General features: G+C 35.6%; 2 protein-coding genes across 3 annotated transcripts in view; one reads left to right on the top strand and one right to left on the bottom strand.

Annotated features, from left to right (window-relative positions):
- FAF1 (Fas associated factor 1) overlaps window positions 1-27,876 on the top strand; it is a 527,993-nt gene that overhangs the window by 68,683 nt on the left and 431,434 nt on the right. For both annotated transcript variants that reach the window (XM_017548715.2, XM_017548716.2), the window contains exon 2: window positions 15,441-15,509. In XM_017548715.2, coding sequence (XP_017404204.1) covers window positions 15,441-15,509 — 69 coding nt within the window. The remainder of the gene's footprint in view (window positions 1-15,440; window positions 15,510-27,876) is intronic.
- LOC108318021 (28S ribosomal protein S6, mitochondrial-like) lies at window positions 26,702-27,870 on the bottom strand. Its single transcript, XM_037745800.1, has one exon. It carries the CDS (start codon window positions 27,713-27,715, stop codon window positions 27,338-27,340), a length of 378 nt encoding a protein of 125 aa, XP_037601728.1. The 5' UTR covers window positions 27,716-27,870; the 3' UTR covers window positions 26,702-27,337.

The following is a 27,876-nucleotide window of genomic DNA, read 5'->3' as shown; positions in this document are numbered from 1 at the left end:
TATGTATTGTATTTTTGAAAACTGTGTAGAGAGTTGATTGATTGTAGGTGTTCTAACCAAAAAAAATGCTAAAATATGTAAGGAATATATATGTTAGCTCCATTTAACCATTCCACAATGTATACATATTTGAAAACATAATATTATACATGATACATGTATTCAAAAAAATACATATTTTTGATTATAACTAAATAAATTTAAATTATAACTAAAATACATAAATACAACAACAAACCCCCAAAATCTACGTCTGAAAGTCTGTATTTATGGAAATAAACGAGTATAGTGGCAGCTAGAACCCACTGCTTGTCTAACAAAACAGTAGAATCAGATTGGTATGATTTATAGAACACTTTGAAAAGCAAAAGAATATTCAATATTCTTTACTAGATATGACTTGTAATGTAAAAATATAAAAACATGTTGGTATAACTTTGTCACACTTTTGGGGAGGGATGAAGGAAAAGAAATGAGATACCAACTTGGGCAACATGACAAAACCCTGTCTCTGCAAAAACAGAAAACAAATAAACAAAAATTAGCTGGGAGTGGTGGTCCATGCCTGTAGTCTCAGCTACTCTAGAGGCCGAGACAGGAGAACTGCTTGCGCCCAGGAGGTTGAGGCTGCAGTGACCTGTGACTGCACCAGTGCACTCCAGCCCAGATGACAGAGCGAGACCCTGTCTCCAAAAAAAAAAAAAAAAAAGAAAATAAGATGAAGGGTTGGAGACTTAAATCAACTGTGGACTTTTCTTACTTTTTTAGAAAGTGGGTTTGAAATATATATGGCAGTTGGCTGTGCATGGTGGCTAATTGCCAGTAGTCCTTGTGCATTGGGAGACCAAGGCAGGTGGATTGTATGAGACCAGTAGCTCAGGACCAGCCTGAGTAATAGTGAGACTCAATCTCTACAAAAAATAAAAATAAAAAAATTAGCTGGGTTTGGTGATGCTTGCCTGTAGCCTTAACTACTTGGGAAGCTGAGGTGGGAGGATCACTTGAGTGTAGGAGTTCAGTATTATAGTGAGCTGTGATCACACTACTGTATTCCAGCCTGTGTGACAGAGTGAGACTCTGTCTCAAAACAAACAATAAATTAGAAAAATATGGCAAATATTAAAATTATGAAGTGTTGGTGGAGAGTATACCAGGGCATGGGATAGTTTTCTTTTTATGTTTAAGAAGTTAGTTTTAAGACAGAATGAAGAAAATAATAAACAATAAACTTTCAAACAGTCTGGTAGACTGAACTGGAGACTGTCTTTAATACTAAATAAAATCAGCCAGTAAAATAGAATGAAGTAGTAACAGTAACAAAAATATTAAACATGGTCAAGCTAGAAAGCAAAAACCGACAATTTCTCAGGTACTGAACTAAGAAGGGAAATCACTGTCATTGCAATGGTTTTATCAAAACCTCCCAGGCTAAGCCCCGAATTTTAGGTCTCGCATGCTCTGCATCATTTCTACAATTGCTTCCAGCAACTGACCCTCTCAACTGGATACAGATACTAGGGGCTGAAAACTGGTCTTATGCCTGGAGATGAGCTATGACTTCTGTCCTGTAGAAATGATGTAGGGTATGCGAGACCCAAAATTTGGGGCTTAGCCTGGGAGGTTTCTTGGCTTTGCACAGGAAAGAATTCAAGAATGGGACAGGCATGGTGGCTTATGGCTGTAATCCCAGCACTTTGGGAGCCCAAGGTGGGCAGATCACGAGGTCAGGAGTTCAAGACCAGCCTGACCAATATAATGAAACCCTGTCTCTACTAAAAATAACAAAAGTTAGCCAGGCGTGGTGGTGCGTGCCTGTAGTCCCAGGTACTCAGGAGACTGAGGCAGGGGAATCGCTTGAACCTGAAAGGTGGAGGTTGCAGTGAGTCAAGATGGTACTACTGCACTCCAGCCTGGGCGACAGAGCGAGACTCCATCTCAAAAAAAAAAGAATTCAGTAATGAGTCAGGCTGGGCGCAGTGGCTCACACTTGTAATCCCAGCACTTTGGGAGGCTGAGGCGGGCGGATCAGGAGATCGAGACCTTCCTGGTTAATATGGTGAAACCCCGTTTCTATTAAAAATACAAAAATTACCTGGGCGTGGTGGCATGTCCCTGTAGTTGCAGCTACTTGTGAGGCTGAGGTAGGAGAATTGCTTGAACCTGGGAGGCAGAGGTTGCAGTGAGCTGAGATCACACCATTGCACTCCAGCCTGGGCGACAGAACTAGACTCCATCTCAAAAAAAGGAAAAAAAAAAAAAAAAAGGGGGGGGGGAAAAGAATGAGTCAGCATTCAGCAGTGAAATAGCAACTTTTATCAAACTCACACCGCTCCTTGTGGAGCAGGGCTAACCTATAGGCAGTGTGCCAAAGGCCCCTGTGGGCTATTGGCTAACAGTATTTATACTCACTTTTAATCACATGCAAATCAAGGGGCAGGTTATTCAGAAATCCCTAGAAAAGGAGTGGTAACTTCTGTATTGTTGTGGCATTTGTGAAGTGTCATGGCGGTGGTGGGAGTTAAGTATCTTATGCTAATAAACAATGAGGGCCACTAGAAGTTACTTTTGGCGCCATCTGCAGGTTCTGGCCATTTTCTTCAGTTTGTTAAGTCCTGCTGGTCTCCTGTTATGGAAGGAAGGAGCTATAAAAGCCTGGCATTTACATTTCAAATAATGTCTAGTACAATTTTACCTGAAGATTTAGGGAAGCAGTAAAAAGGGTGACCATTTACCCAGGGCCAAAGGGTAAAAAGGCATCATTAGCTTCAAAAAGTTAGCCCTACCAGGATACTTCAACGATGTTTTAGGCACCCCAACGATGTTTTAGGTTCAGTTCTCGACCACTGCAATAAAGTAGATATCTTAATAAAATGAGTCACTATTTTTTTGGTTTCCCAGTGCACATAAGTTATGTTTACACTATTAAGTGTACAGAAGCATTATGTCTTTAAAAAAAAAAGGCACGTACCTTAATTTTAAGATACTTTATTGTTAAAAAATGCTAATTTTCACCTGAGCCTTCAGCAAGTATTAATCTCTTTGCTGGCGAAGGAAGGGTCTTGCCTCAGCATTGGTGGCTACTGACTGATCAAGACAGTGGTTGCTGAAAGTTGGGGTAGCTCTGGCAGTTTCTTAAAATAAGACAACAATGACATTTGCTGCATTCGTTGGCCCTTCTTTTATGAAAGGTTTTTCTGTAGCATGCAGTCCTGCTTGATAGCATTTTACACACACTAGAGCTTTTTTCAAAATTAGAGTCAATCTTCTGAAACCCTGCTGCTGCTTTATCAGTTAAGGTTATGTCATATTCTAAATATTTTGTTCTCATTTCAGCAGTGTTCATAGCATCTACATCATCTCAAGAAACCACTTTGTTTGCTCATCAATAAGAAGCAACTTCTTATCTATTCAGGTTTTATCATAAGATTGCAGCAATTCATGCATATCTTAACACTCCACTTCTAATTCTAGTTATCTTGCTGTTTTCACCATATCTGCAGTTACTTCCTCTGTTGAAGTCTTGAATCCCTCAAAATTATCCATGAGAGTTGGAATCAACTTCTCCCAAACTCCTGTTGATGTTGATATTTTGACCTCTTCCCATGAATTATGAATATTCTTAATGGCATCAAAAAATAGTGAATCCTTTCCAGAAGGTTTTCAATGCACTTTGCCCAGATCCCTAAGAGGAATCACTATTTATGGCAGCTAGTAAACCCTTATGAAATGTATTTTCTAAATAGTAAGACTTGAAATTCAAAAATAATCCTTGACCCATGAGCTACAGAATGAATGTTGTGTTAGCAGCTAGAAAAACAACTTTGATCTCTTTGTACATCTCCATCTGAGCTCTTGAGTCACCAAGAACATTGTCAATGAATAGTACTAGTTTGAAAAGAATCTGTTTTTCTAAGCAGTAAGTCCCAGAAGCTGGCTTAAAATATTCAGTAACCCATGCTGTAAAGAGATGTGCTGTCACTCAGGCTTTGTTGTTTCATTTAGAGAGCACAGGCAGAATAGATTTAGCATAATTCTGAAGGGTTGTAGGATTTTCAGAATGTTCAGTAAGCATTGGCGTCAGTTGAAAGTCACCAGCTGCATTAGCCCCTAATGAGAGAGTCAGCCTGCTCTTTGAAGCTTTGAAGCCAGGCATTAACTTCTCTTTTGCTATGAAAGTCCTAGATGATGTCTTCTTTCAATAGAAGGCTGTTTCATCCATGTAGACTGTTATTACTTGTTTAATGTAGGCATCTTCATCAATTATCTTAGCTAGGTCTTCTGAATAAAACTTACTACAGCTACTACATCAGCACTTGTTGCTTCACCTTGCCTTTTTATATTATGGAGTTGACTTCCTTCCTTGAACTTCATAAACCAACCTTTGCAAGCTTCAAACTTTTCTTCTTCAGTGTCCTTACCTGTGTCATAGAATGTAAACAAGTTAGGACCTTGATCTGCATTAGGTTTTGGCTTAAGCAAAAGCTTCGACTGGTTTGATCTTCTATTCAGACCACTAAAACTTTCTCCATATTAACAGTCAGGCTGCTTTGCTTTCTTATTATTTGTGTATTTGCTGGAGTAACACTTAATTTCCCTCAATAAATTTTCCTTTGCATATACAACTTGGCTATTTGGTACAAAGAACCTGGTTTTGAGCTTATCTCAACTTTCAGCGTATCTTTCTCATTAAGCTTAATCATTTTTAGCTTTTGATTTAAAATGAGAAACATGACTTGAATACTTAGAAGGTATTGCTGGGTTATTAATTGGCCTCATTTCAATATTGTGTCTGAGGTAATAGGGAGTCCCAAGGAGAAGGAGAGAGATGGGAAACTGGCAGTTCCGTGGAGCAGTCAGGACACATACAAAATTTATTGATGAAGTTCATTGTCTTATGTGGGTATGGTGCCCAAAACAATCGTGGTGCCTCAAAACAATTACAATAGTAACATCAAAGATCATAGGTTACCAGAATATATATAATAATAGTGAAAAAATTTGAAACATTGTAAGAATTGCCAAAATGTGACACAGAAACATGCAATCAGCATCTACTATTGGAAAAATGGTTCTGATAGACTTGCTTGATGCAGGGATGCCATAAACCTTTAATTTATTTTTTTATATTTATTTTTTATTTTTGGAGATGGAGTTTCTCTCTGTTGCCTAGGCTGGCGTGCAGTGGTGCAATCTCGGCTCACTGCAACTTCTGCCTCCTGGGTTCAAGTGATTCTCCTGCCTCAGCCTCCGAAGTAGCTGGGACTACAGGCGCACGCTGCCACGCCCAGCTAATTTTTTGTATTTTAGTAGAGACAGGGTTTCACCAAGTTGCCCAGGCTGGTCTCAAGCTCGAACTCCTGAGCTCATGCAGTTTGCCTGCCTGGGGCTTCCGAAGTGCTAGGATTACAGGCATGAGCCACTGTACCCGGCCCCTTAAATTAAAAAAAAATGCAGTATCTACAGAGTGCTGTAGAGTGTAATAAAATGAGTTTGCTTATACAAAATTCTGTCAAGTGATTAAGATTGAATTCATACAAATTAAAACTGGTCTAGAACTAATGAAGTCCATAAAGTTCCAGCCAATGCATATACAGGAAACACTTTATAAGGATACCATCATAATGCATCATATAAAAATAAATTTTTCTGAAGATGAACTGGTTGTTAGACCTATACCATGGGATAAGCCACAATCACTTTCAGCAGATGCCAAAATCATAAAACTAACAACTTGAGAACTGGTAACAAAGAGACTTCACAAGAGATATGTTTAAAATATATAAAACTGTAAAGAATAGAATTCATAAGCCAGAAATACTGAAAAAAGAGTGGATTGGATTTTGTAAAGAATCTAAAAGTACATCCTCAAAGAAAAAAATCTATAATAGATAGGTAAATTGGAAAACTGTAGGCTTAAAAAAATGATGTAGAAGTTAAAGTGAATCATCACTATACAAATTTGTATAGAAAATTTAAAAGATGACAACTGGGTGTGCTGGCTCACGCCTGTAATCTCAGCACTTTGGGAGGCCAAAACAGGTGGATCATGAGTTTAGGAGATAGAGACCATTCTGGCTAACATGATGAAACCCCATCTCTACTAAAAATACAAAAAATTAGCCAGGTGTGGTGGCATGTGCCTGTAGTCCCAGCTACTCGGGAGGCTGAGGCAGGAGAATTGCTCGAACCCAGGAGGCAGAGGTTGCAGTGAGCTGAAATTGTACCACTGCACTCCAGCCTGGGCAAAAGAGCAAGACTCCATCTAAAAGAAAAAAAAAAAAAGAAAATTTAAAAAGATGACATGGAGGCTAGAATGAGATGCACCTACATGGCAAGTAGGAGCTCTGAAAGGGCAGAATTGATTATGTAGGAGAGATAATATTCAAATGAATAAAAGTAGAGAATGTCTTAGATTTATAAAAATATGCAACAACAAACACCATGTCACATACTTGAACTCATAATAGCAAAATAAAAAAATAAGCACCAAAAGCCCCCAGAGAATGGGATGATTAGAAAACAAGTAGGAATGTGGCAGACTTAAGCCCAATCATAATAATTACATGAAATGTAAGTACTTTAAATACTTTACATAAAAGCAGATATTGTTGTAGTAGATAAAAGCAAGACCTGACTATAGTCTGTCAGGTTAAAAAATATGGAAAATTATATACTATTAAACTATTATTGAAAAGCTAGATGACAGTATTAATACCACACTAAGTAGACTTTAGTACAAGACATATTACCAAAGATAAAAGAAACATAATCGCAAGAGAATCAATTTTTCAAGAAGTTAACACTTCAAATTTGTGTATACTCATTATAACAAGCAAAAATTAGCAAAACTGAAAGCAGATATAGACAAATCCACAGGTACAAATGGAGATTTTCAAGTTCTTTCTCAGTAACTAATAGAACAAGTAGAATCAGTAAAGATACAGATAATCTGAACAGTAATATCAATAACTAGACTTAATTCCAATGGAGTAAATGGCAGTTATACACAATAACAGGTAGAATGCATGTTTATGTGCATATGAAACATTTAGCAATACAAATTATTGAGCTATTAAGTCTTCATAAACTTCCAAGGACAGAAATGATACAGATAAAGTTCTACATCCACAATGGAATTAAATTAGAAACCAATAACAAAAAGATGTTTGGAAAACCCCTAAGTGTTTAGGAATTAAGTAACAATCTTCCAAATATAACACATGGGCCAAAAAAACAGATCATGAGGGAAACTTTAGAAAAACCTTTGAACTGAATGATAATGAAAACAAATATAAAAATTTGTGAGATATAGCTACAGCAGTGACTAGAGGTAAATTTACAGCTATAAATGCTTACATTAGAAGGGAAGAATGGATCAAAATTGTTGCTCTATACTTCTACCTTAAGAAGATGGAAGAGCAACTTATGCCAAATAAATGGAAAGAAGGAAATAAAAGTGAATTCAGAAATAAGTGAAATAAAAAATAGAGAAAATAATTAAACACTAGTACTTAAAAATTTTTTTTTACATTTTTTATTTTTTAAAAAAATGTCAGTAGTTTTTGGGTAACAGGTGGTGTTTGGTTACATGGATAACTTCTTTAGTGGCGATTTCTGAGATTTTGGTGCTCCCAAAATAGTGTACACCCAAGCACTGTACACTATTCCCATTGTGTAGTCTTTTATCCCTCACCCCACTCCCACCCTTCCCCTCGAGTTCCCAAAGTCCATTGTATCATTCTCATGCCTTTGCATTCTCATAGCTTAGCTCCCACTTTTAACTGAGAACATACAATGTTTGCTTTTCCATTCCTGAGTTACTTCACTTATGATGGTCTCCAACTCCATCTTGGTTGCTGCGAATGCCATTATTTTGTTCTTTTTATGGCTGAGTAGTATTCCATGAAATATATGTATATACCACATTTTCTTTATTCACTCATTGATTGATGGATATTTAGGCTGGTTCCATATTTTTGTAATTGTGAATTGTGCTGTTATAAACATGTGCAAGTGTCTTAATGACTTCTTTTCCTCTGGGTAGATACCTAGGAATGGGATTGCTGGATAAAATGGACTTACTTTTAGATTTTGATTAAGGCCATTCTTGCAAGAGTAAGATAGTATCACATTGTGGCTTTGATTTGCATTTGCCTGATCATTAGTGATGTTGAGCATTTTTTCATGTTTTTTTGCTTTTTTTTTTTGCCATTTGTATATCATCTTTTGAGAATTATTGATTCATTTTCTTAGCCCCATTTTTGATAGGATTGTTTCTTTTTTTCTTGCTGTTTTGAGTTCCTTGTAGATTCAGGATCTTAGTTCTTCGTTGGATGCATAGTTTGCCAAGATTTTTTCCCACTCTGTGGGTTGTCTGTTTACACTGCTGATTGTTTCTTTTTGTTTGCAGAAGCTTTTTAGTTTAGTTTCATCTATTTATCTTGGATTTTGTTGCATTTGCTTTTGTGTTCTTGGTTATGAAGTCTTTTCTTAAGCCGATGTCCAGAATAGTTTTTCCAGTGTTATCTTCTAGAATTGTTTGGTTTTAGGTCTTAGATTTAAGTTTTTGATCCATGTTGAGTTGAGTTTTAATAAGGTGAGAGATGAGGATCCAGTTTCATTCTTCTGCATGTGGCTAGCCAGTTATACCAGCATCATTTGTTGAATAGAGTGTTCTTTCCCCACTTTATGTTTTTGTTTGCTTTGTTCAAGATTAGTTGGCTGTAAGTATTTGGCTTTATTTCTGTTCTCTAGTGACCATAGCCTTGTAGTATAGTTTGAAGTTGGGTTATGTGATCCCTCCAGATTTGTTCTTTTTGTTTACTCTTATTTTGGCTGTATTGGCACGTTTTCAGTTTCATATGAATTTTAGGATTATTTTCTCTAGTTCTGTGAAGAATGATGATGGTATTTTGATGGCAATTGCATTGAAGTTGCAGATTGTTTTTGGCAGTATGGTCATCTTCCCAATGTTGATTTTACCCATCCATGAGTATGGGATGTGTCCATTTGGATCATCTATGATTTCTTTCAGCAGTGTTTTGTAGAGATCTTTCACCTCCTTGGTTAAGTATATTCCTAAGTAATGTTATTATTATTTGCAGCTATTTTAAAAGGGATTGAGTTCTAAATCTGATTCTCAGCTTGGTCGCTATTAGCATATAGCGGGCGCTACTGATTTGTGTATTGGATTTTGTATCCTGAAACTAAAACTAAATTCATTTATCATATTTAAGAGCTTTTTGGATGAGTCTTTGTTTCCTAGGTATACAATTATATCATTAGCAGACAGCAACAGTTGACTTCCTCTTTACTGATTTGGATGCCCTTTAATTCTGTCTCTTATCTGATTCCTCTAGCTAGGACTTCTAGTACTATGTTTAATAGAAGTGGTGAAAGTGGGCATCCTTGTCTTGTTACAGTTCTCAGGGGGAATGCTTTCAACTTTTCCTGGAACTTCAGTATAATGTTAACTGTGGGTTTGTGATTAATTGGTTTTATTACCTTAAGGTAATAAAACCTTTCTATGCTGATTTTACTGTTTTAATCACAGAGGGATGCTGGATTTTGTCAACTGCTTTTTCTGCATCTCTTGAGATGATCATGTGATTTTTTTGCTTTTAATTTTGTTTATGTGGTGTATCACATTTACTGACTTGTGTATGTTAAACCATCCTGGCATTCCTGGTATGAAACTCACTTGATCATGGTGGATTCTCTTTTTGATATGCTGTTGGATTTGGTTAGTATCAGTTGTAATATCTCCCCTTTCATTTGTAATTGAGCTTAGTTTGATCTTTTCTTTTGGTTCATCTCGGTAATGGTCTGCTCATTTTGTTCATCTTTTCAAAGAACCAGATTTTCGTTTCATATATCTTTTGTATTTTTGTTTGTTTCAATTTCATTTAGTTCTACTCTGATCTTGGTTATTTATTTTTTTTCTGCTGGGTTTGGGTTTGTTTTCTTCTTCTCTAATTTCTTGAGGTGTGACCTTAGATTGTCTTATTTGTGCTCTTTGAGACTTTTTGATGTAGGCATTTAATGGTATGAACTTTCCTCTTAGTACCACTTTTGCTGTATTCCAGAGGTTTTAATAGATTGTATCACTATTATTGTTCAGTTCAAAGAATTTTTTAGTTTCCAGCTTGATTTCATTGTTGACCCAAAGATCATTCAGGAGCAGATTATTTAGTTTCCATGTATTTGCATGGTTTTGAGGCTTTCTTTTGGAGTGATTTCCAATTTTATTCCACTGTGGTCTCACAGAGTACTTGATGTAATTTCCGTTTTCTTAAATTGATTGAAACTCATTTTGTGGCCTACCGTATGGTCTGTCTTGGAGAATGTTCCCTGTACTGATGAATAGAATGTATATTCTGCAGTTGTTGGGTAAAATATTCTGTAAATATCTGTTAAGTCCATTTGTTGTAGGGTGTAGTTTAAGTTCATTGTTTCTTTGTTGACTTTCTGTCTTGATGACCTGTCTAGTGCTGTCAGTGGAATATTGAAGTCTCCTGCTGTTACTGTGTTGCCATCCATCTCAGTGTCAGGTGCATATATATTTAGTATTGTGATATTTTCCTGTTGGACTAGTCCCTTTATTGTTGTATAATGTCCCTCTTTGTCTTTTTTAACTGTTGTTGCTTTAAAGTTTGTTTTGTCTGATACAAGGATAGCTACTCCTGCTTACTTTTGGTGTCCATTTGTCTGGAATATCTTCTTCCACCCCTTTACCTTAAGTTTATATGAGTCTTTACGTGTTAGGCGAGTCTCTTGAAGACAGCAGATACTTGGTTGGTGAATTTGTATCCATTCTGTCATTCTGTATCTTTTAAGTGGAGCATTTAGGCCATTTATGTTCAATGTTAGGGTTGAGATGTGAGGTACAGTCACTCTGTTGTGCTAACAAATACTAGATCTTATTCCTCTAGTATTAAAAAAAAACAAACTGTGTTTTTGTACCCATTAACTATCTTGCCTTTATTCTCCTCTGCCCACTGCCTTTGGCAGCTGCTAGTTACCATCATTCTACTCTCTATTCAACATTCTCTATTTTTGATGCTTTGTTCTTCTGGTTTCTTTTAGATTTTTTGTTCATGATTTTTTAGCTCTCTGAGCATGTTTAAGATGATGATTGATAGACTGTCTACTGAGTCTGATGTCTGTTTTTCCTCAGGGACGGTTTCTGTTAATTTCTCCCTTGAATGGGCCCGGTACTTTGTTGCTTCTCTGCATACTTTACATATATTTAAATGGAAATTTAAAACGTATATCTCTGGAAATTAGATTGGTCTTCATTCTCATGTTTTGTTTTTGTTGCTTTCTGTGGGTTGCAATTGTTTGTTTAATGACTTCTAAACTATTTTTGTAACTTAGTTTTCTTTGTCATGGGTGGTTTCTGTCTTAGTCTACTTGTTCATCATAACAAAATACCATAGTCCAGTTGGCTTCAACAAAACACATTTATCTTCTTGTAGTTCTTTGTTGATGGCCTGTCCTCAAGGTACCAGCATGGTCAGCTTCTGGTGAGGGCTCTCTACCTGACTTGTAGATCGCTGACCTCTTATTCTCACCTGATACGATGACAAGAGAGACAGCAAAGTTTTTTTTTTTTTAATTATGTAATTTTCTAATCTTTCAAGCTTGAAACAAGTTCTTTGGTATCTCTTCTTACAAGGTCATTAATCTTTTTTTTTTTAAATAACTTTTTATTTTTATGGACTTAGGAGTACAAGCGCAATTGAGTTACATGGATATATTGTGTAGTGGTAAAGTTTGGGCTTTTTGTGTACCTGTCACCTGAATAGTGTACATTGTACCTGTTAAGTAGCATTTTGTCCCTTTCCCCCTCCTACCCTGCCATATTTTGGAGTCTCCAGTGTCTGTCATTCTACTCTGTATATTTATGTGTACCCATTGTTTAACTCTTACAAATTAGAACAAATGGTTTTTGACTTTCTGTTTTGGGATCATTTCACTAAGGATAATGGCCTCCTGATTCATCCATGTAAGGGTACTAATCCTATCACGAAGGTTCTACCTTCATAACCTCATCTAGTCCTGGTTACCTCTCAACGACCTCATATCCAAATACCAGCATCGTGGAGTTTAGAATGTCACCATGTAAATTTTGAGGAGGATACAGATATTCAATCCATAGCAGTCTCTTGTTTTTAAGCTGTGGTCTACTAGTGTTTTGTTTTTCAACTTTTGTTTTAGATTAGGGGGTACAGATAGATATTTATTACCTGGGTATGTTGTGTGATGTTTGGGGTATGAATGATCTTGTCACTCAGGTACACAACATAGTACCAAATAGTCAACCCTTGCCTCTCTCCACATTCTAGTAGTGCAGTTTTATTGTTGCTGTCTTTCTGTCCATGAGTACCCGATGTTAGGCTCTCAATTATAAGTGAGAAAATGCAGTGTGTGGTTTTTTTCTTTCTGCATTAATTTGCTTAGGATTATGGCTTCCAGCTTAATTCATGTTGCTGCAAAGGACATGGTGTAGTTATCTTCATGGCTGTATAGTATTCCATGATAACGCTTCATGGTCTTCCAGTTACTTAAGACTTTCTAGTTCCAGGAGCTCATCTGGAGTGTCCATGCAGGTCACAGAGGTTACCATAGTGTCCATGGTGCCATCAGTCAGCCTAAAAGACCTTACAAGTTGATTCCTTGACTATTTTGCAGAGCTCTGACAAGCTTGATTCTGAGGGTTTTTGCTCAGTTTTTTAGTGTTTCTGTGGAGGAACAGATTACCTACTCTATCTTGTACTACACTCCATCTTAGAACTAGCTACTCCTCCATTTTTGTTGACAACACTGAGTAAGTGTATTTTTCTTGTGCTTTTTTATATTTCTTGCTATTGGACTCTCTGTGCACTCCTTGTGATTTTTCTGTTCTCTTCTGTGCAAACTCTGCCTTATTGTAACTGTTCTTGTAGCTCTTATAAGTATTTGGGAGCTGTTGGATTATCCTTCTCATTTATCTGAAAATGAAGATTGCATTTTTTGCTACTGCTTTACTTGTTTGCCTTAGTTTTATATGATATCCAGAATCGAAAGTGTTCCACTATGCCCTCAAATTCCCTTTTGCTGCCCTTTCATCATTAGTCCTTAGTCTCATCCACATTCCTGCCAATCATTTATATTTCAGTTCTCATAATTTTGTCTTTTCCAGAATGTCATACAAATGGAATCATATAGTATATAGTCTAAAAAAGGCTATATACTATACATGAGCTATTTTTGTGGTGTACTATATACTATAATGGCCTTATATAGCCTTTTAAAATGCAGTTTGAATTTGGCTTCTTTCATTTAACACAATTTGAGATTTATTTATGTTATTTTGTGTTGTCAGTAGTTCATTTTTGTTTCTGAGTAGTTTCCTTTTCATAGATGTACAGTTGAAGGACATTTGGGGTGTTTTTTGTTTTTAATAGAATAAAGCCGCTGAAAAAATTCATATATAGGTTTTCATGTGAGCTAAAATACTCATTTCTTTTGGAGAAATACCTAAGAGTGGGATTGTTGGGTTATAACTTTCTAAGAAATTGCCAAACTCTCTTTCCATGTGGCTGTATAATTTTGTATCCTGATCAATGTAGGAGAGATCCAGTTCTTCTGCATCCTCACCACCCCTTGGTATTGTCAGTATTTGGGATTTTAATACTCTAAAATGTGGAAGTGATGTCTCTCTGTGTTTTGCATTTCCCTAATGACTTATGATGTCAAGCATGTTTTCATGTGCTTACTCATCATCTGTATATCTTTTTTGGTGACTTTTCTGTTAAAATATTTTGTTTTAAAAAATTTAGTTTTAGGCCAGGTGCAGTGTCTCACGCATGTAATCCCAACAATTTGGGAAGCCGAGGCAAGAGGATTGCGTGAGCCCAAGAGTTTGAAATGGGCCTGAACATGCTATCTCTTCAAAAAATGAAAAAAAAAAAAAAAAAATTAGCTGAGTATGGCGTCATGTGCCTCTGGTCCCAACTACTTGGGAGGCTGAGGTGGGATCATTGCCTGAGCCCAGAAGGTTGAGGCTATAGAGAGCTGTGTTTGTGCCACTGCACTCTAGCTTGGGTAACATAGCGATGCCCTGTCTCTTAAAAAAAAATTTATATATATATATATGTAAGTTTTATGAATTCTTATATTCTGTTTACAAGTCCTCTGTTAGACATATATTTTGCAGCTATTTTTTCCAAGTCTCTGATTGCCTTTTTAATTTCTTAACCATGTCTTTCAAAGAGTAGTAGTTAGCCGAGTGCGGTGGCTCATGCCTGTTATCCCAGCATTTTGGGAGGCCAAGGTGGGCAGATTACCTGAGGTCAGGCATTCAAGACCAGCCTGACCAACATGGTGAAACCCTGTCTCTACTAAAAATACAAAAATCAGCCGGGTGTGATGGTGTGCGCCTGTAGTCTCAGCTATTCAGGAGGCAGGAGAATTGCTTGAACCCAGGGGGTGGAGGCTGCAGTCCGCCAAGATTGTGCCATTACATTTTAGCCTAGGTGACAGAGTGAGACTCTGTCTAAAAAAAAAAAAAAAAGAAAGACAAAGAGCAGTAGTCATTAATTTTAATAAAGTCAATTTTATCATAGTTTTGAGTTGTGCTTTTCCTGTTATAGCTAATTAATGTTTGCCTAGTCTGGTCACAAGTATGTACTTCTATAGTTTTTTTCAGGAACAGTACCAGAAATATAATTTCATATATGTAGTTAAAATGTTTTTAGTATTTATGTTAAAAGGGTAAAAAGAAATGTGTGAAATTAATTTTAACAGTATGTTTTATTTAAGCCAGTTTGTCAGACACTTCCATTTCTACATGTATTCAAAGGAAAAATTATTAATGAGATAGCTTACATTTTTAATTTTTGTGCTAAGTCTTACCTGATGTGTATTTTGTACTTACAGCACATCTTAACTCAATTAAGCCACATTTCAAGGACTCATTAGCTACATATGTCTAGTGGCTACCAGAGAGTGGCTGGTAGTAGCTATTAGACAGTACAGATCTAGAAGTTTTATTGGTTTAGATTTTACTTTAGGTCTGTTATATATTTTGAGTTAGTTTTTATGTAAAGTACAAGTTATGGGTTGAAATTGATTTGTTTTACAGTTGGTTGTCCATCAGAATCTTTTGAATAAAAGTTATTCTTGGTAATTAGAGATCATTTTGGGTGTCAAAGCTCAAGTTTTAAATATACTTTCTTTTGCTGCTTTATTTTTTTCAGAGCAATGTAAATTTACTTTGTAATTAACAATGTCCACAGATATGTCAAATGCTTAGAGTTGTTAAACGTTTAGTGTTTGACTTTATTCGTATACCTATTTGAATTTAAATTACATATCATGCTATTTACGTTTTTAAGTCTGATTTACCTTCCCATTTCTAAAATTATATGTAAAATGCTTATTTACTTTGTTTCCAGGCATGTACTGGCATTGAAAACATTGATGAAGCTATTACATTGCTTGAACAAAATAATTGGGACTTAGTGGTAAGTACTTTTTTCTTTCTCTGACCAGTAATCAAATTTTATGAATTCTTAAATGTCTTTAATATTTTTTTATACATGGGTTCAGCATACCATAGCTCATCTATAACTCTAAGCTGAATTAATAAATTCTAAATGCCATATCTTTTATATGAAGTTTATATTTAGCTCAGTATTAAATTTTTATGAATACTTAGATAATGTAAATGACTTTTAAAGTTGTTCTCTTATTTTACTGTGTATTATGGTTCATCTTCCCATGTGGTATTTTGGTAGAGATGCTTGAAAGGAGAGAAGAGTAAGACTTGTCTGACTGAATAATTTATTTGATGTTTACCCCTCACTTCTGGGGCCTTCAATGGTAATTAATCCTTTCTAAAGCTGTTGAAGTAGTTGCATTCTGCTGTGGTTTTCTTTACAAACTTCAGGCAGTATATTATAGAGGTGGCTTAGCTTTTTCTTCTTTTCTTTCTTTTCTGGCAATAACTCAAAAGGCATGGCAAAGCATAGCACTAAACATTCACCTATTACAAAGCAGACTAAAAATGGGTTGTGCAATGGTATTGGAGCAGTATTGGTTGTGTCAGGATGACACAGATGTCTCTTAATGCCTTTGAAGTGCTAAAAAAGTTTAAAATATAATTTTGAAGAAGTGCTAATTTTCAGAAGTCAGAACTTAAGATATGTACTTATAGGAGTGAGTTTAGATATGTAGGTATACGTACACATATGTTATATGGACTTACGTAATTAACTCTTGATGTCCGTGTGCTTTATGTAGACTTACTAGTTCTTTAAACTCGCAATATGAAAAGGTTTTCTTCTCAGATTATAAAAGTAATGATGCTAATGTAATGAAATGAGAAGATGAAAAATTTACAAAGAAAATATCAGTTACCTTTAATCCCATCACTCAGATAATAATTGTTTCACATTTTTAAGTTATATTATTCCAGATTATCTTCTATAATTATGTGATTTAAAATTTTTAAAATATGCAAGTGATTGTTTTATACCTTCTGTTCTGTAATCTGCATTTTTCACTTAATTGTGGCTGTTCAAATATTAAAGTTTGTCTAGCATCTCATAGTGTAGCTGTAACATAATAATTTAACCAACTAGTCCTATGCTTCTTGGGCATTTAAGATTTTCGCAGCATTTTGCTATTATGAACATTACTGTAGAGAACATTCCTGCATATACATGTTACATATTTAACCTAATCTTTACCAGAAGAAATGGAATAAATTAAATTTGTAATTAAATTTCAGAGCCAAATTACATGCATATTTTTGGAGTGTTGAATACTTTTTAACCAAACGGACTTCCAGATTGGTTTTACTAATTTAAAATTCTACCAACTATGTATATTTTTGAGATTTCATATTTCGTTAAACCAATGCTTCCTTTTTTGTGTTTTTATACTTGTCAAATTTTAGAAATATTTGTATAGCTTGACTCTAAGTGTATGTTTTTAACCACTGTTACTAGACTCCAACAAAACATGATATAGGTGACAGCTCCATGATTGCCATGTAGAGGAAAGGAAGAAAGGCAGCAACTTAATTGAAATGATGCTTCCAAGTTTCTTGAGTTTTCTTTCACAATAAAAAGTGCTGTGCTTTATTTAGTTGTGTATTTTGGGAGTGTCTACTAGAGAGGCTGATGGAAATTACTGGGGTGATTAAAAATTCCTGTAAGCCACTCTTGCATGGTACTTATAAGAGGGATATGGAATAGAGGAAAGGGTGATTGTGGGTTGGGAGTACAAGTCTTTAATGTGGGAATTACCAGTTTTGGGGAGGGAAGTATGTTCTTTTCCATATCTGCTTCCTATTGGTTCATGTCCATTAGTTTTGAACGTTAAAACACTTACTGGTTGTGAATATTTTCTCAGTACAGCCTATGCAGAGTATTGCAAAAGGAGAATTTTCTCAGATAGTGTTGAATAACTGAATGGTAAGATACTCTTCCACTATTTCTGAGTTAATTTATTTTGGAAAATATTCTAAGAACACTTGGGTTTAAAACACTGGTGTTATATTTGTGCAGAAATGCAATCATACATTGTATGAGGCCCAAGCAAAAACACCAGGCTATCTTTCAGAACCTTTAATTTTGGCTTTCTTTTGAGATATATCTCCCAGCTGGCTTTTCTTCACAAATAATCCACTCTTATTGACAGTAAAGATTTACTGTGCTGGCGGGGTGCAGTGGCTTATGCCTGTAATCCTAGCACTTTGGGAGGCTGAAGCGGGTGAATTACCTGAGGTCAGGAGTTCAAGACCAGGCTGGTTAACATGGTGAAACCCTGTCTCTAATAAAATTACAAAAAATTAGGTGGGCATGGTAGCGGGTGCCTGCAATCCCAGCTACTCAGGAAACTAAGGCAGGAGAATTGCTTGAACCCGGGAGGCGGAGGTTGCAGTGAGCTAAGATTGTGCCACTGTACTTCAGCCTGGGCGACAGAGCAAAACTCTGTCTCAAAAAAAAAAAAAAAAAAAAAAAAAGATTTACTATGCTTTGTAATGATCTTGCTACATTTTATCGTTTCTCCTGTTTTTATACAGCACTCACTTTGTTTTTTAAAAATTAAACTTAAATATTTTGAATAATCCATCACTAGTTTGAACTTTTCAGTAGCATCAAGGAACTTTGTTATGTTCTCTATATTTTGCCTGTGTCTTATATTTTGTGTTTCTAAATTATTACTATTGCTGGTCTGCATTTTCTAGGCTTTACAGAACAGTTTACATTAATTGAGTTTTAACCTAGGACATGTCTGTATTTTATATTTCCTGCACATATCACCTGGACCTCTCCTTCAGTGTTTTTGTGCACATTTTTGCTAGGGAAATGTAAAGGAATCTCAGTCACTACAGTCTGGAATTGTGATGAAGTTAAAAAAACAATCTAATAAAAAAACGTACTCAGTGAGCATTGAGTGTTTACAGTGCATCTGAATTTTTGCTAGATACAGTGAGGACTTAAAAAATAAAACAAGATATAGTCTCTAACTTTGAGAATTGTGCTGAAAAATCAGTAAGACACATGGTCTCGGATCTGTGTGTATTACACAGGTCGAGTATTACTTATCAGAAATGCTTGGGAAAAAAGAATGTCCAGATTTTGGATTTTTTCAGATTTTGGAATATTTACATTATACTATTGAATATTAGTACTGCTAATCCAAAAATCTGAAATCCAAAATGTTTCATCAAGCATTTCCTTTTGAATATCCTGTTAAGCACTCAAAATGTTTAGGATTTTGGAACATTTTGGATTTTGAATTTTTGGATTAGGGATGCTCAAAGTAACTTCCTAAAAAAAGTGATTGCAAATATTTTAGCTATTTTGTAGATCTAAACACACTTTTAACACCTATTCTATATGAAAATAGAGTCCAGTCCCAAGAATTCTAGTTATTACTTACTTTTCCCAGATCTGTCACATTATTTTGTTATATGGGCTGCTGTCTGCAAAAGAGGCATTCCAAACTCTATGTTTTAAATACTCCACAGTTGGCTCTACTTATTTTGGGGTAACCACAGGTTAGATTGTATATATCAAAATTCTGAAAACAAAGTAACATGAACTAATACTTTCAGGAAATGTCTCAGTCTACTGTTTTACTTGACAGGAATCCTGTAGGTCTCTCCCAAGGTTATCTCCCTCTAACTGTTGTCATTTTTCACATTACTCTGCACTTAGAGTTAAGAGAAGCTGAATATCATTACAGTTGAGGTTCTTCCCTTGAGATGAATATTTTCCATTTATATCCAGAAAGGTAAGTACCTAAGGAAGAACTAGTGAGAGTGAGTTTTAGAATCTTTTACTAAAGGGCTGCCTTTTTCCGTGGAAACGTGCTACATGAACATTCTAAATTCTAATCTAGGCCTTAGAATTGACCCACTTCTCACTTTGTGTTTTCACAATAGAAGAATTTGGGCCAGGGGAGAATAAAAATCTATATGGCTTATGTGATTTTGATTAATCAAAATGTTAGCTATAGTGGTAAACACATTGCCTTAATATTGAATTGAAGGAAGAGCCCTGGCTTTTCAAACCTCTTAGTAATTTATTGAGTATAGCCTTGGCCAAGTTACTTCTCTCTAACTTCTGAATTTCCTCATATAAAATAAAGGATTTGTACTAGATTATGCTCAAGCTCCCATGATAAATGAAGTATTTCTGAAGGATCTATTATGTCCTAATTTTTTGTTAAAATTCTGTGAATAGCAGTCATTTATAAATAGAAGTACAAAAATTTTTAGTAGAATTTTATAAGTTTGAAACATTTTTACACAGACTATTAAAAAATTCTTTTAACAACTTTATAGTGTAGATGATGGCAGGAGAAGATGCTCTGCCAGTTATTTTACACAAGGTCTCTAGATATGAAACTTCTTCAATAAGTTAAAATTTCCAATAATCTCTAGCAGTTCCAGGGAAAGATATCTGACATATCTTGATAAGATATCTGACATACTTGATAACACAATGCCAAGTGAAATAAAGTGAAAGTAAACATTAACCTAGCCCATACTACATTTTAAGTACTCTGTGCTCTTAGGAAATGATTTTCGAACTTTGCACTCAATTTCTGCTGTAGCTTGCTGCCTCTGCTGACATTGCTGTTTTGCTGAAGAAAGACTCTATTCACAGTGCTTCTATTTATCTTTAACTACATGTTTCAACCTACAGCAAGAGTGAAACAAATCTGCATATGTATTTCTATATTGTTATTTAATTTTTAGTTCTCAAAGATAATTTTGTACTAATAGAAGCTTATAGTACATTCATTTACACTGAAGAGTCAAAACTAAGGAAAATCATAATGCACATAATCTGCCTCATTTTAAGATCCATTGAGGTACTTTGAGACATTTCCACCAATTTTCACTTTTGAAGAAACATATTTTGATGATTGCCCTAACATTTCATGTAACAGTTTCTTCCACAATTATTCTCAGGATGTGGCTATAGAGGTCCTCAAATGTGCACTGCTTTTCTACTTTATACAGTGTTATGAACACCTGCAGTTTTGTGAATGAATAGACTAACCATTGATAATAATGAGTTTCTGTTCTCATCTGAAAGCAGCCAAGCATTGAGCACTGGCCTTCATCAGTGGCCATCAGACACTGGTTTATATTTGCACAGATGCTTGCTATAACAAAAGAGAAGTTACTATGAAATAATAGCTCATTATATCAATTTCTACTTCTTTACTACAGCTCATCATTTACAAAATTTTTCAATTTCTCAGTTTTTAAGCTGACAATTATTCCATCTTCTATTGTCTGTTCTTTAATTGAGGGTTTATTTTGTGTTAGGTATCATGTCAAGTGACATACTTACATTATTTCACTTAATCCTCACAGCAGTCCCAAAAGGTAAATAGGGAAATGTTAGATTATACAGATGAGACCTGAGGGCTAACAAAGTTAACTGTCCAAGCTCACATAGCTATTAAGTGGTAAAATTTTGAACCCAGGCCTGTCAGTTCATGAGGAATTGTCATAGCTGTAAACCACATTTTAAGATTACTTATTATATTTTCCCTACCTAGTATGCTGTTCTTCTTTGTACTTGTTTTTCCTTCCAACTGCTTATAAATAATGTTATATTGGGTTTTGGCTGTAATCACATGGTGGTGCTTTACTCTAAATATGTTTATGCTTTGTTTTCAAATAGATTCTCAGTTCTAGAGGAAGTGAATTGTGTTTCTTAGTAGTTTTGTCTTTGACGCATAGTAGTTGCCTAATGAATACTTGACTGATTGAGTTTATTATTAGCAAGTTTATTTTTAGATCTATTCTTTCTCTGTCGTTTGGATATTTGAATATATTTGCTTTTAAGACTTACTCTTGCTGATACTACTTTTCCTTGTCTGGCAAACATAAGGTTTGAGGAAAGAGCAGGATAACCTAGACACCCAAGGAATAGGAAAGGGCTGGTTTTGATATCTAACTAGTAAAATGACATGATTTCTACCTATTGTGGCTTTTTTAAGAAATACTTTTCACAAATCTTTTCTTTGCAGTTTTTTTCTAAGCATGTCATACGAATCTTTCTTTCCTGTTTACATTTGGTTGTACCATTCTACTATAAGAAAAGCTCATTATATAGCCTAACCTATTTAAAAGTTTTTTTTTTTTTTCTAAATCAGTTCTGATTCTCAGGAGAAAACTTAAGGTGATAAAATACTGCTAAAGTATAATTAGGTGTGAAAGAATTTTTTTTTTTACCTTTCAAAGGAAAGTAAGTTTTTAGAAACATGAAATTCTCAGTTTACTAAACTCACATTGCTTTATCTGATCAGATCAAAAATCCTTTGAAGTTCACAATTTTTCTCAATTGCAATTTGACCTTTTGCTTATTTTTACATTGGATTTTGCTCTACCTGTTGTATCATTTTGTCTATCAATATAATCTAGTTCTAGAATTACTTTATTGCATGAAAGAAACATCTGTTTCATAAAATCTATGATAGACAACAGTTCAGAGGCTTTAGGACCCAATAAAAATGTGTTGTGTTAATCATCTAGCAGAACATGCTGGTGCCTATTGTTGAATGCGTTTTGGAAACATGTAGCTAATATTTACTGTTTTTTGGTATCTAGTACTACTTATGTAAATTGACAGTATAAATATGTTTGAGAACATAAACTATTTAAATGAAACAGGGATTCAGCTCATAGCTGGAAAGCCAGTTTAAAGGCTTTATGCTAATTCTGAACAAGTAGCATATGCTACTTATGACCTGGACATTTAAAAGAAAATAAAAATTTAGACTGGGCGCAGTAGCTCATGCCTATAGTCCCAGCACTTTGGGAAGCCAAGGTGGGTGAATCATTTAGTTGAAGACCAGCCTGGCCAACATGGCAAAAACTCTTCTCTACCAGAATATACAAAAATTAGCCCCACGTGGTGGTGCATGCCTGTGGTCCCAGCTACTCAGGAGGCTGAGATGGGATGATGGCTTGAGCCTGGGAAGCAGAGGTTGCAGTGAGCTGAGATCGCACCAGTGCGCTTCAGCCTGGGTGACAGAGTGAGACACTGTCTCAAAAAAAAAAGAAAAAGAAAAATGTAAATTGCTCCATTTTTAGAATTGTTCATATCAATCAGATGCACTGTGTGCTTAATATTTTTTAAAGCTTACTGACCTACAAGTTAGCTTGATTTAATTTATTTCTATTACTGGAAGTTATTTAGACAAAATATCATCACAGCCAAGTTTAGCGTACCTGTAAATGTGATGACTTGACAGTTCTTCTTGCTGGTTTCAAGAATCAGCTGACATAAATCAGTGAGTGCTTGGAAAATAAAAAATAATATGGCAGTTAAAATTCCTGTTCCTACTCTCAGTTTTTTAAAAATTTGCTATTTAATGGTAATATAATTTCTTAAAATTTTAAATTACACTTCTCTATCTTTAAGTAAAATGTTAATTAAAGTGTTCATGTACAAATATTAATCTCTTTTTGGATTTGATTTATATTTAATTTAATGCTTAATTTTTTAGCATTTTATATTTTTATATTATGCTCATCTAAATACTTCTTTATCTCTTGTGCATGTACTCAGTTTCTCTCAAACACATACTTGCTCTGTATCTTAAAAAGCCAAGTTTAAAATTATGTGGTAAATATAATTCTTTAGATTCCAAGGTATTCTAAGATTAATCTTTGTGTATATCTGCTTTAGTTACAGGAAACTGAATAGTAGAGTTGTTCTTTAAATGCTTCTGTTACTGGAGTTGGGCTTTCTTCTTTAGCTTAATGTTAAAAGCTCTATCATTTAACCCCTCCTCTTCATCATGAATGAGTTTTCATAACTCTTGGAGTATGTATAACTTCATAATCTAGCTAGTTACTCTATAACCTCAAACATGCCATATGTATTTCTGCCTCTAAGTTTTTTGCTATTATAGGTCTCCCTTGGATGTTTTCCTCTATTTCTTGTTGACCATCCAATTTTTTTCTTTTTTCATAAAAGCCTTTAGGAACTATCCAAATTTCATCTTTCCTTTAAAGCTCACCTGAAGTCTTATCCCTTATTCCTTAACAGGCTATTCTCTCAGTGGGGACACCTGTCACTATTTTGTTGCCTCTTTCCCTCACTCAAGCATACATGTGTGTGTACACGCACGCGCATGCACACACACATATACACACCCTCTTCTACATTTAAAGAGAATGTCTACTAATTGTTGAAAGGATTTAAATGATTTCCTGCTAGGGTGTGTAAGGAAGAGCTGTATTGATAAATATACACTTTGATTCATAGATATAGCTGGGGAAATGCATTGTATGATACATTTAATAAAGCCATGACTAGCAACTGTGTAGATGTCTTTGAAGATATTTAAGTAGCCCTAATGTAATGTGATATTGTTACCAACATGTTGGCATTTTGACTTTTTTTTTTTAAGCGGGAGATTTATTATATTTTTCTTATGCCAAAACTGACGTATAGTTCTAGAGGTTAGTTGCCTGTATAGTCAGAGTTCTGTATTTTAGGGGGATGGCAAGTCCAATAGCACTCTCACAAATTCTGTGTTCAAATTTTGGGACTTATTTTTTTTTCTTAGTAATTGGTTTACTGCACAGAGGATGAATATTTTAAAATGTATAATGAGTGATAACAGTGTGCTTAGAACACTATGATATCTAAAAACGAAAGGAACTACAGAAAACTTGCAAATTAGTGTAGAGCTTTCAGTATCCTTTTTCAAACTTCTGCTAATGTTAACATCTTTGCAGCTACAGTACACAACAATTGGCATAGTGCTATTGGTAATTTTCTGTCTGTCTTTTTTTTCCCCCTTTTTGAGACAGAGTCTCACTCTGACGCCCAGGCTGGAGTGCAGTGATGCAATCTCAGCTTACTGCAGCCTCCGCCTCCTGGGTTCAAGCAATTCATCTGCCTCAGCCTTCCGAGTAGCTGGGACTTCAGGCCTGTGCCACCACGCCTGGCTAATTTTTGTATTTTTAGTAGAGACAGGGTTTCGCCATATCAGCCAGGCTGGTCTTGAATTCCTGACCTTGTGATCCGCCTGTTTCAACCTCCCAAAGTGCTGGGATTACAGGCGAGAGCTACTGTGCCTGGCCAAGTTTGAGCAATTCTTTTGCCTCAGCTTCCCTAGTAGCTGGGACCACCCAGCTAATTTGTATTTTTATTAAAGACAGGGTTTCACCACGTTGGCTAGGCTAGTCTTGAACTCCTGACCTCAGGTGATCCACCCGCTGTTGCCTCCCAAAATGCTGGGATTACAGGCGTCAGCCACTGTGCCCATCCAGTACTTTTTATACAGTACTATTGTGATATAATATTACTGTTATACTATTAGTACAATATTATTTTATTTATTTACTTATTTTTGAGATGGAGACTCGCTCCATCGCCCAGGCTGGAGTGCAGTGACGCAGTATCAGCTCACTGCAACCTTTGTCTCCCTGTTTAAGTGATTTTTCTGCCTCAGCCTCCTGAGTAGCTGGGATTACAAGTATACACCACCACTCCTGGCAATGTTTTTTTTTTGTAATTTTAGTAGAGATGAGGTTTCGCCACATTGGCCAGGCTGGTCTCGAATTCCTGACCTTGTGAGCTGCCCACCTTAGCCTCCCAAAGTGCTGGGATTATAGGCATGAGCCACCGTGCCCAGCCTAATACAGTTTTATTAACTAAACTACTGACCTTATTTGACTATTACTAGATTTTCTACTAATGTGCTTTTTCTGGTTCAAGATCAGATTTAATGTCCACAATGCATTTGGTTTTCACATCTCTGTAGCCTCTTCCAACCTGTGCTAATTCTTCAGCCATTCCTTGTTCCATGACCTTGACACTTTGAGAGATTACTGATTGGGTATTTTGGAGGATGTTCCTCAGTTTGGGTTTGTCTGGTGTTTTTTCATGAGAGAGTAAGTTTATGCATTCTTGGGAAGAATATCACAGGTGTGATTTTGTATTTTTCTCAGTATAACAGGAGGTACATGATGTCAATATGTGTTATTACTGACGCTGTTAACTTTGACATGTGGTTAAGATAGTGTCTCCCAGTTTTCTCCACTGAAGAGTTACCATTCTTCCCTTTGTAATTAGTGAGTACCTTGTGGGAAACATTTTGAGACTATGCAAATATCCTGTTTCTCATTAAATTTTGCCAATGAATTTCTTATCCTCCACTGACTTATAATTATACCTCTTAAAATTATTTTTAGTAGTTATTCTAGGATCAACAATATAATCTTTAATCAGACAGAACCTACAGTTAGTAATAATATATTGCTTCATGTAACAGCCCCATATGGCATTGTATTTCCAATTTTTCTCGTTTTTTTGGTATTTTTTTTGTCATGTAATTTACTTTTGCATATGCCAGGAATATAATATTTTGCTACTGTTTTTACTTCTGGTAATCAGTTATCTGAGCAATTAAATGTAGGGAGAACATTAATTTTATTTTCATTTGGCTCCATTTTTTAAAAATTTTTTGGTATAAGTTTAAGTTTTTGTCTGACATAATATTCCTTTTGAATAAACTACTTTAGCATTTCTTGTAGAATGCATTTGTTGGCAATAAATTCTCAGGTTTTTTTTTTTTTTCAGGAAGCTTTTATTTATTGTTCATTTTTGAAAGATGCTTTTACTAGATATGGAATTCTGTGTTAACGGGCTCTTTCTTAGAATTCGTGTTTGTTTTTTTCAGTTTGAATATGATATGCCTAGAGGGGTGTGTGTGTGTGTGTGTGTGCGCGGGCGCGTGCGCGTGTGTGTGTGTGTGTGTGTGTGTGTTTCTAAAGCCTTGTAGCCGTGGTTGCTGTTGGTGCTCTTGGATCTGCGATTTTGAAATATTTTTCTTCTTTATTGAAGTGAAATTTATATAATATATAGTTAAAGCATACATTTTAAAGCATGCAATTCAGTGATATTTAGTGTATTCACAATGTTGTGAACCCACCAGCTTTATCTAGTTGGTTTTGAAAATTTGTGCTTAGTTTTTTCTTTTCTTTCTCTCTGTTTCTAAGATTCTGACTATGGATACATTAAGTCATTAATTTTTTTGTCTATAGCTTTTATATATTCTTTTCAATGTGTTTCAGTTTGAGTAATTTCTAGCTCTATAGTTTCTATAGATTTATCTTCAGTTTCCCTGATTCTTTCCTCTGTGTCAGTTCTACTGATGAGCCTGTTGTGGGCATTCTTCATCTCTGTGACTGTGTTTTTTTTTTTTTTTAAATTTCAAGCATAGTTTCTTTCTCTTTATTGTAATTATGCATCTGATCTTATGTGTTGTCTGTTTTTAAATTTATCGTTCTAACATCTGTGCACTATCTTGGTCTGTTTTTTTTTAATTTCTAAAATAAAGTTTATTACTCAAAGCAAATAATAACATTGGTCTTCAATTTATTTTTATTTTGTTTTGATGTCACCACATCGATCGGAAATGGTCTTCAATTTTTATTTCCACATGGTTATGCAGTCTGAATGACTAACTCACAATCCCAGGTGGTACTGTAAGATTTGCTCTTCATAATGGTGTTACTGTTGTAAGGGGAAAAGTCCTCATTGACAAAGAAATGACACTAATGAAAACAAAATCAAGAATGATCCACTGGTACCACAGATTACAGAAAAGCCGTTAGTAAGCGGTTCTCCACCTCTCACAGCAAAGGGATGAGAAGCTAAAAATATTTTCGAAAAATCAAATAGCACCTGCAATACGCTCTTATATAAAGGCCAAGCTTGTAGACTATTCCTTCTCATCCATGCTGCTCAAATGTGAAGGTATTAAATATAAGGCTAAACTCTGGCGAATCTTCTCACTTCTTTCTCTTCTTTGTGTAATAGAATTTTTTTTCAAGTGGGATTGGGACAGTCCCTTCACATTCTTTTAGTTCCTGGGTCAGAGTGTGTTTGACAATATTCGGTCTAATCACATCTACGTTTGGAGACAAGTGCTTCATCATGCTTTCAACAGTTATGGTTGGTGCATAAAAATCCACCAGGAGATACTCACCTCTGTTGTGCCACTGATTGTGGGTGGAGATCTTACAAGGAAGTGCTCGCTCACTCAGGTTTTCCAAGTCCCTCATTATTGCTCCTCTGTCCATCAGAGCCTCTATTTTATGTTTCAAAGCAGCAGCAGTCTTTGGCTGCCACATGGCTTTCAGGATTAAAGCCAGCTTGTAGCAGGGCATGCCCAGAGGCTCACAGCTGGTTCATGGGACATGAAGAGGCAGGACATCAGGGATGGCGGGGACCTGGAGGTGGCTGGGCCGAACAGCTTCTGGGAGGCAAAAGTACACTCCGGCCACACAAGCCTGGGCCCCTTCGGTCTGTTTCTTATGACAGCTTCTTA

Source organism: Cebus imitator, unplaced genomic scaffold (genome assembly GCF_001604975.1).
Source record: "Cebus imitator isolate Cc_AM_T3 unplaced genomic scaffold, Cebus_imitator-1.0 Scaffold214, whole genome shotgun sequence".
Taxonomy (NCBI): Eukaryota; Metazoa; Chordata; class Mammalia; order Primates; family Cebidae; genus Cebus; species Cebus imitator.
This window is presented reverse-complemented; position numbering and strand designations above follow the sequence as displayed.

Bases quoted from the DNA above. Each gene is read 5' to 3' on its own strand.
- LOC108318021 (XM_037745800.1), bottom strand. From the start codon at position 27,715: ATGCCCTGCTACAAGCTGGCTTTAATCCTGAAAGCCATGTGGCAGCCA.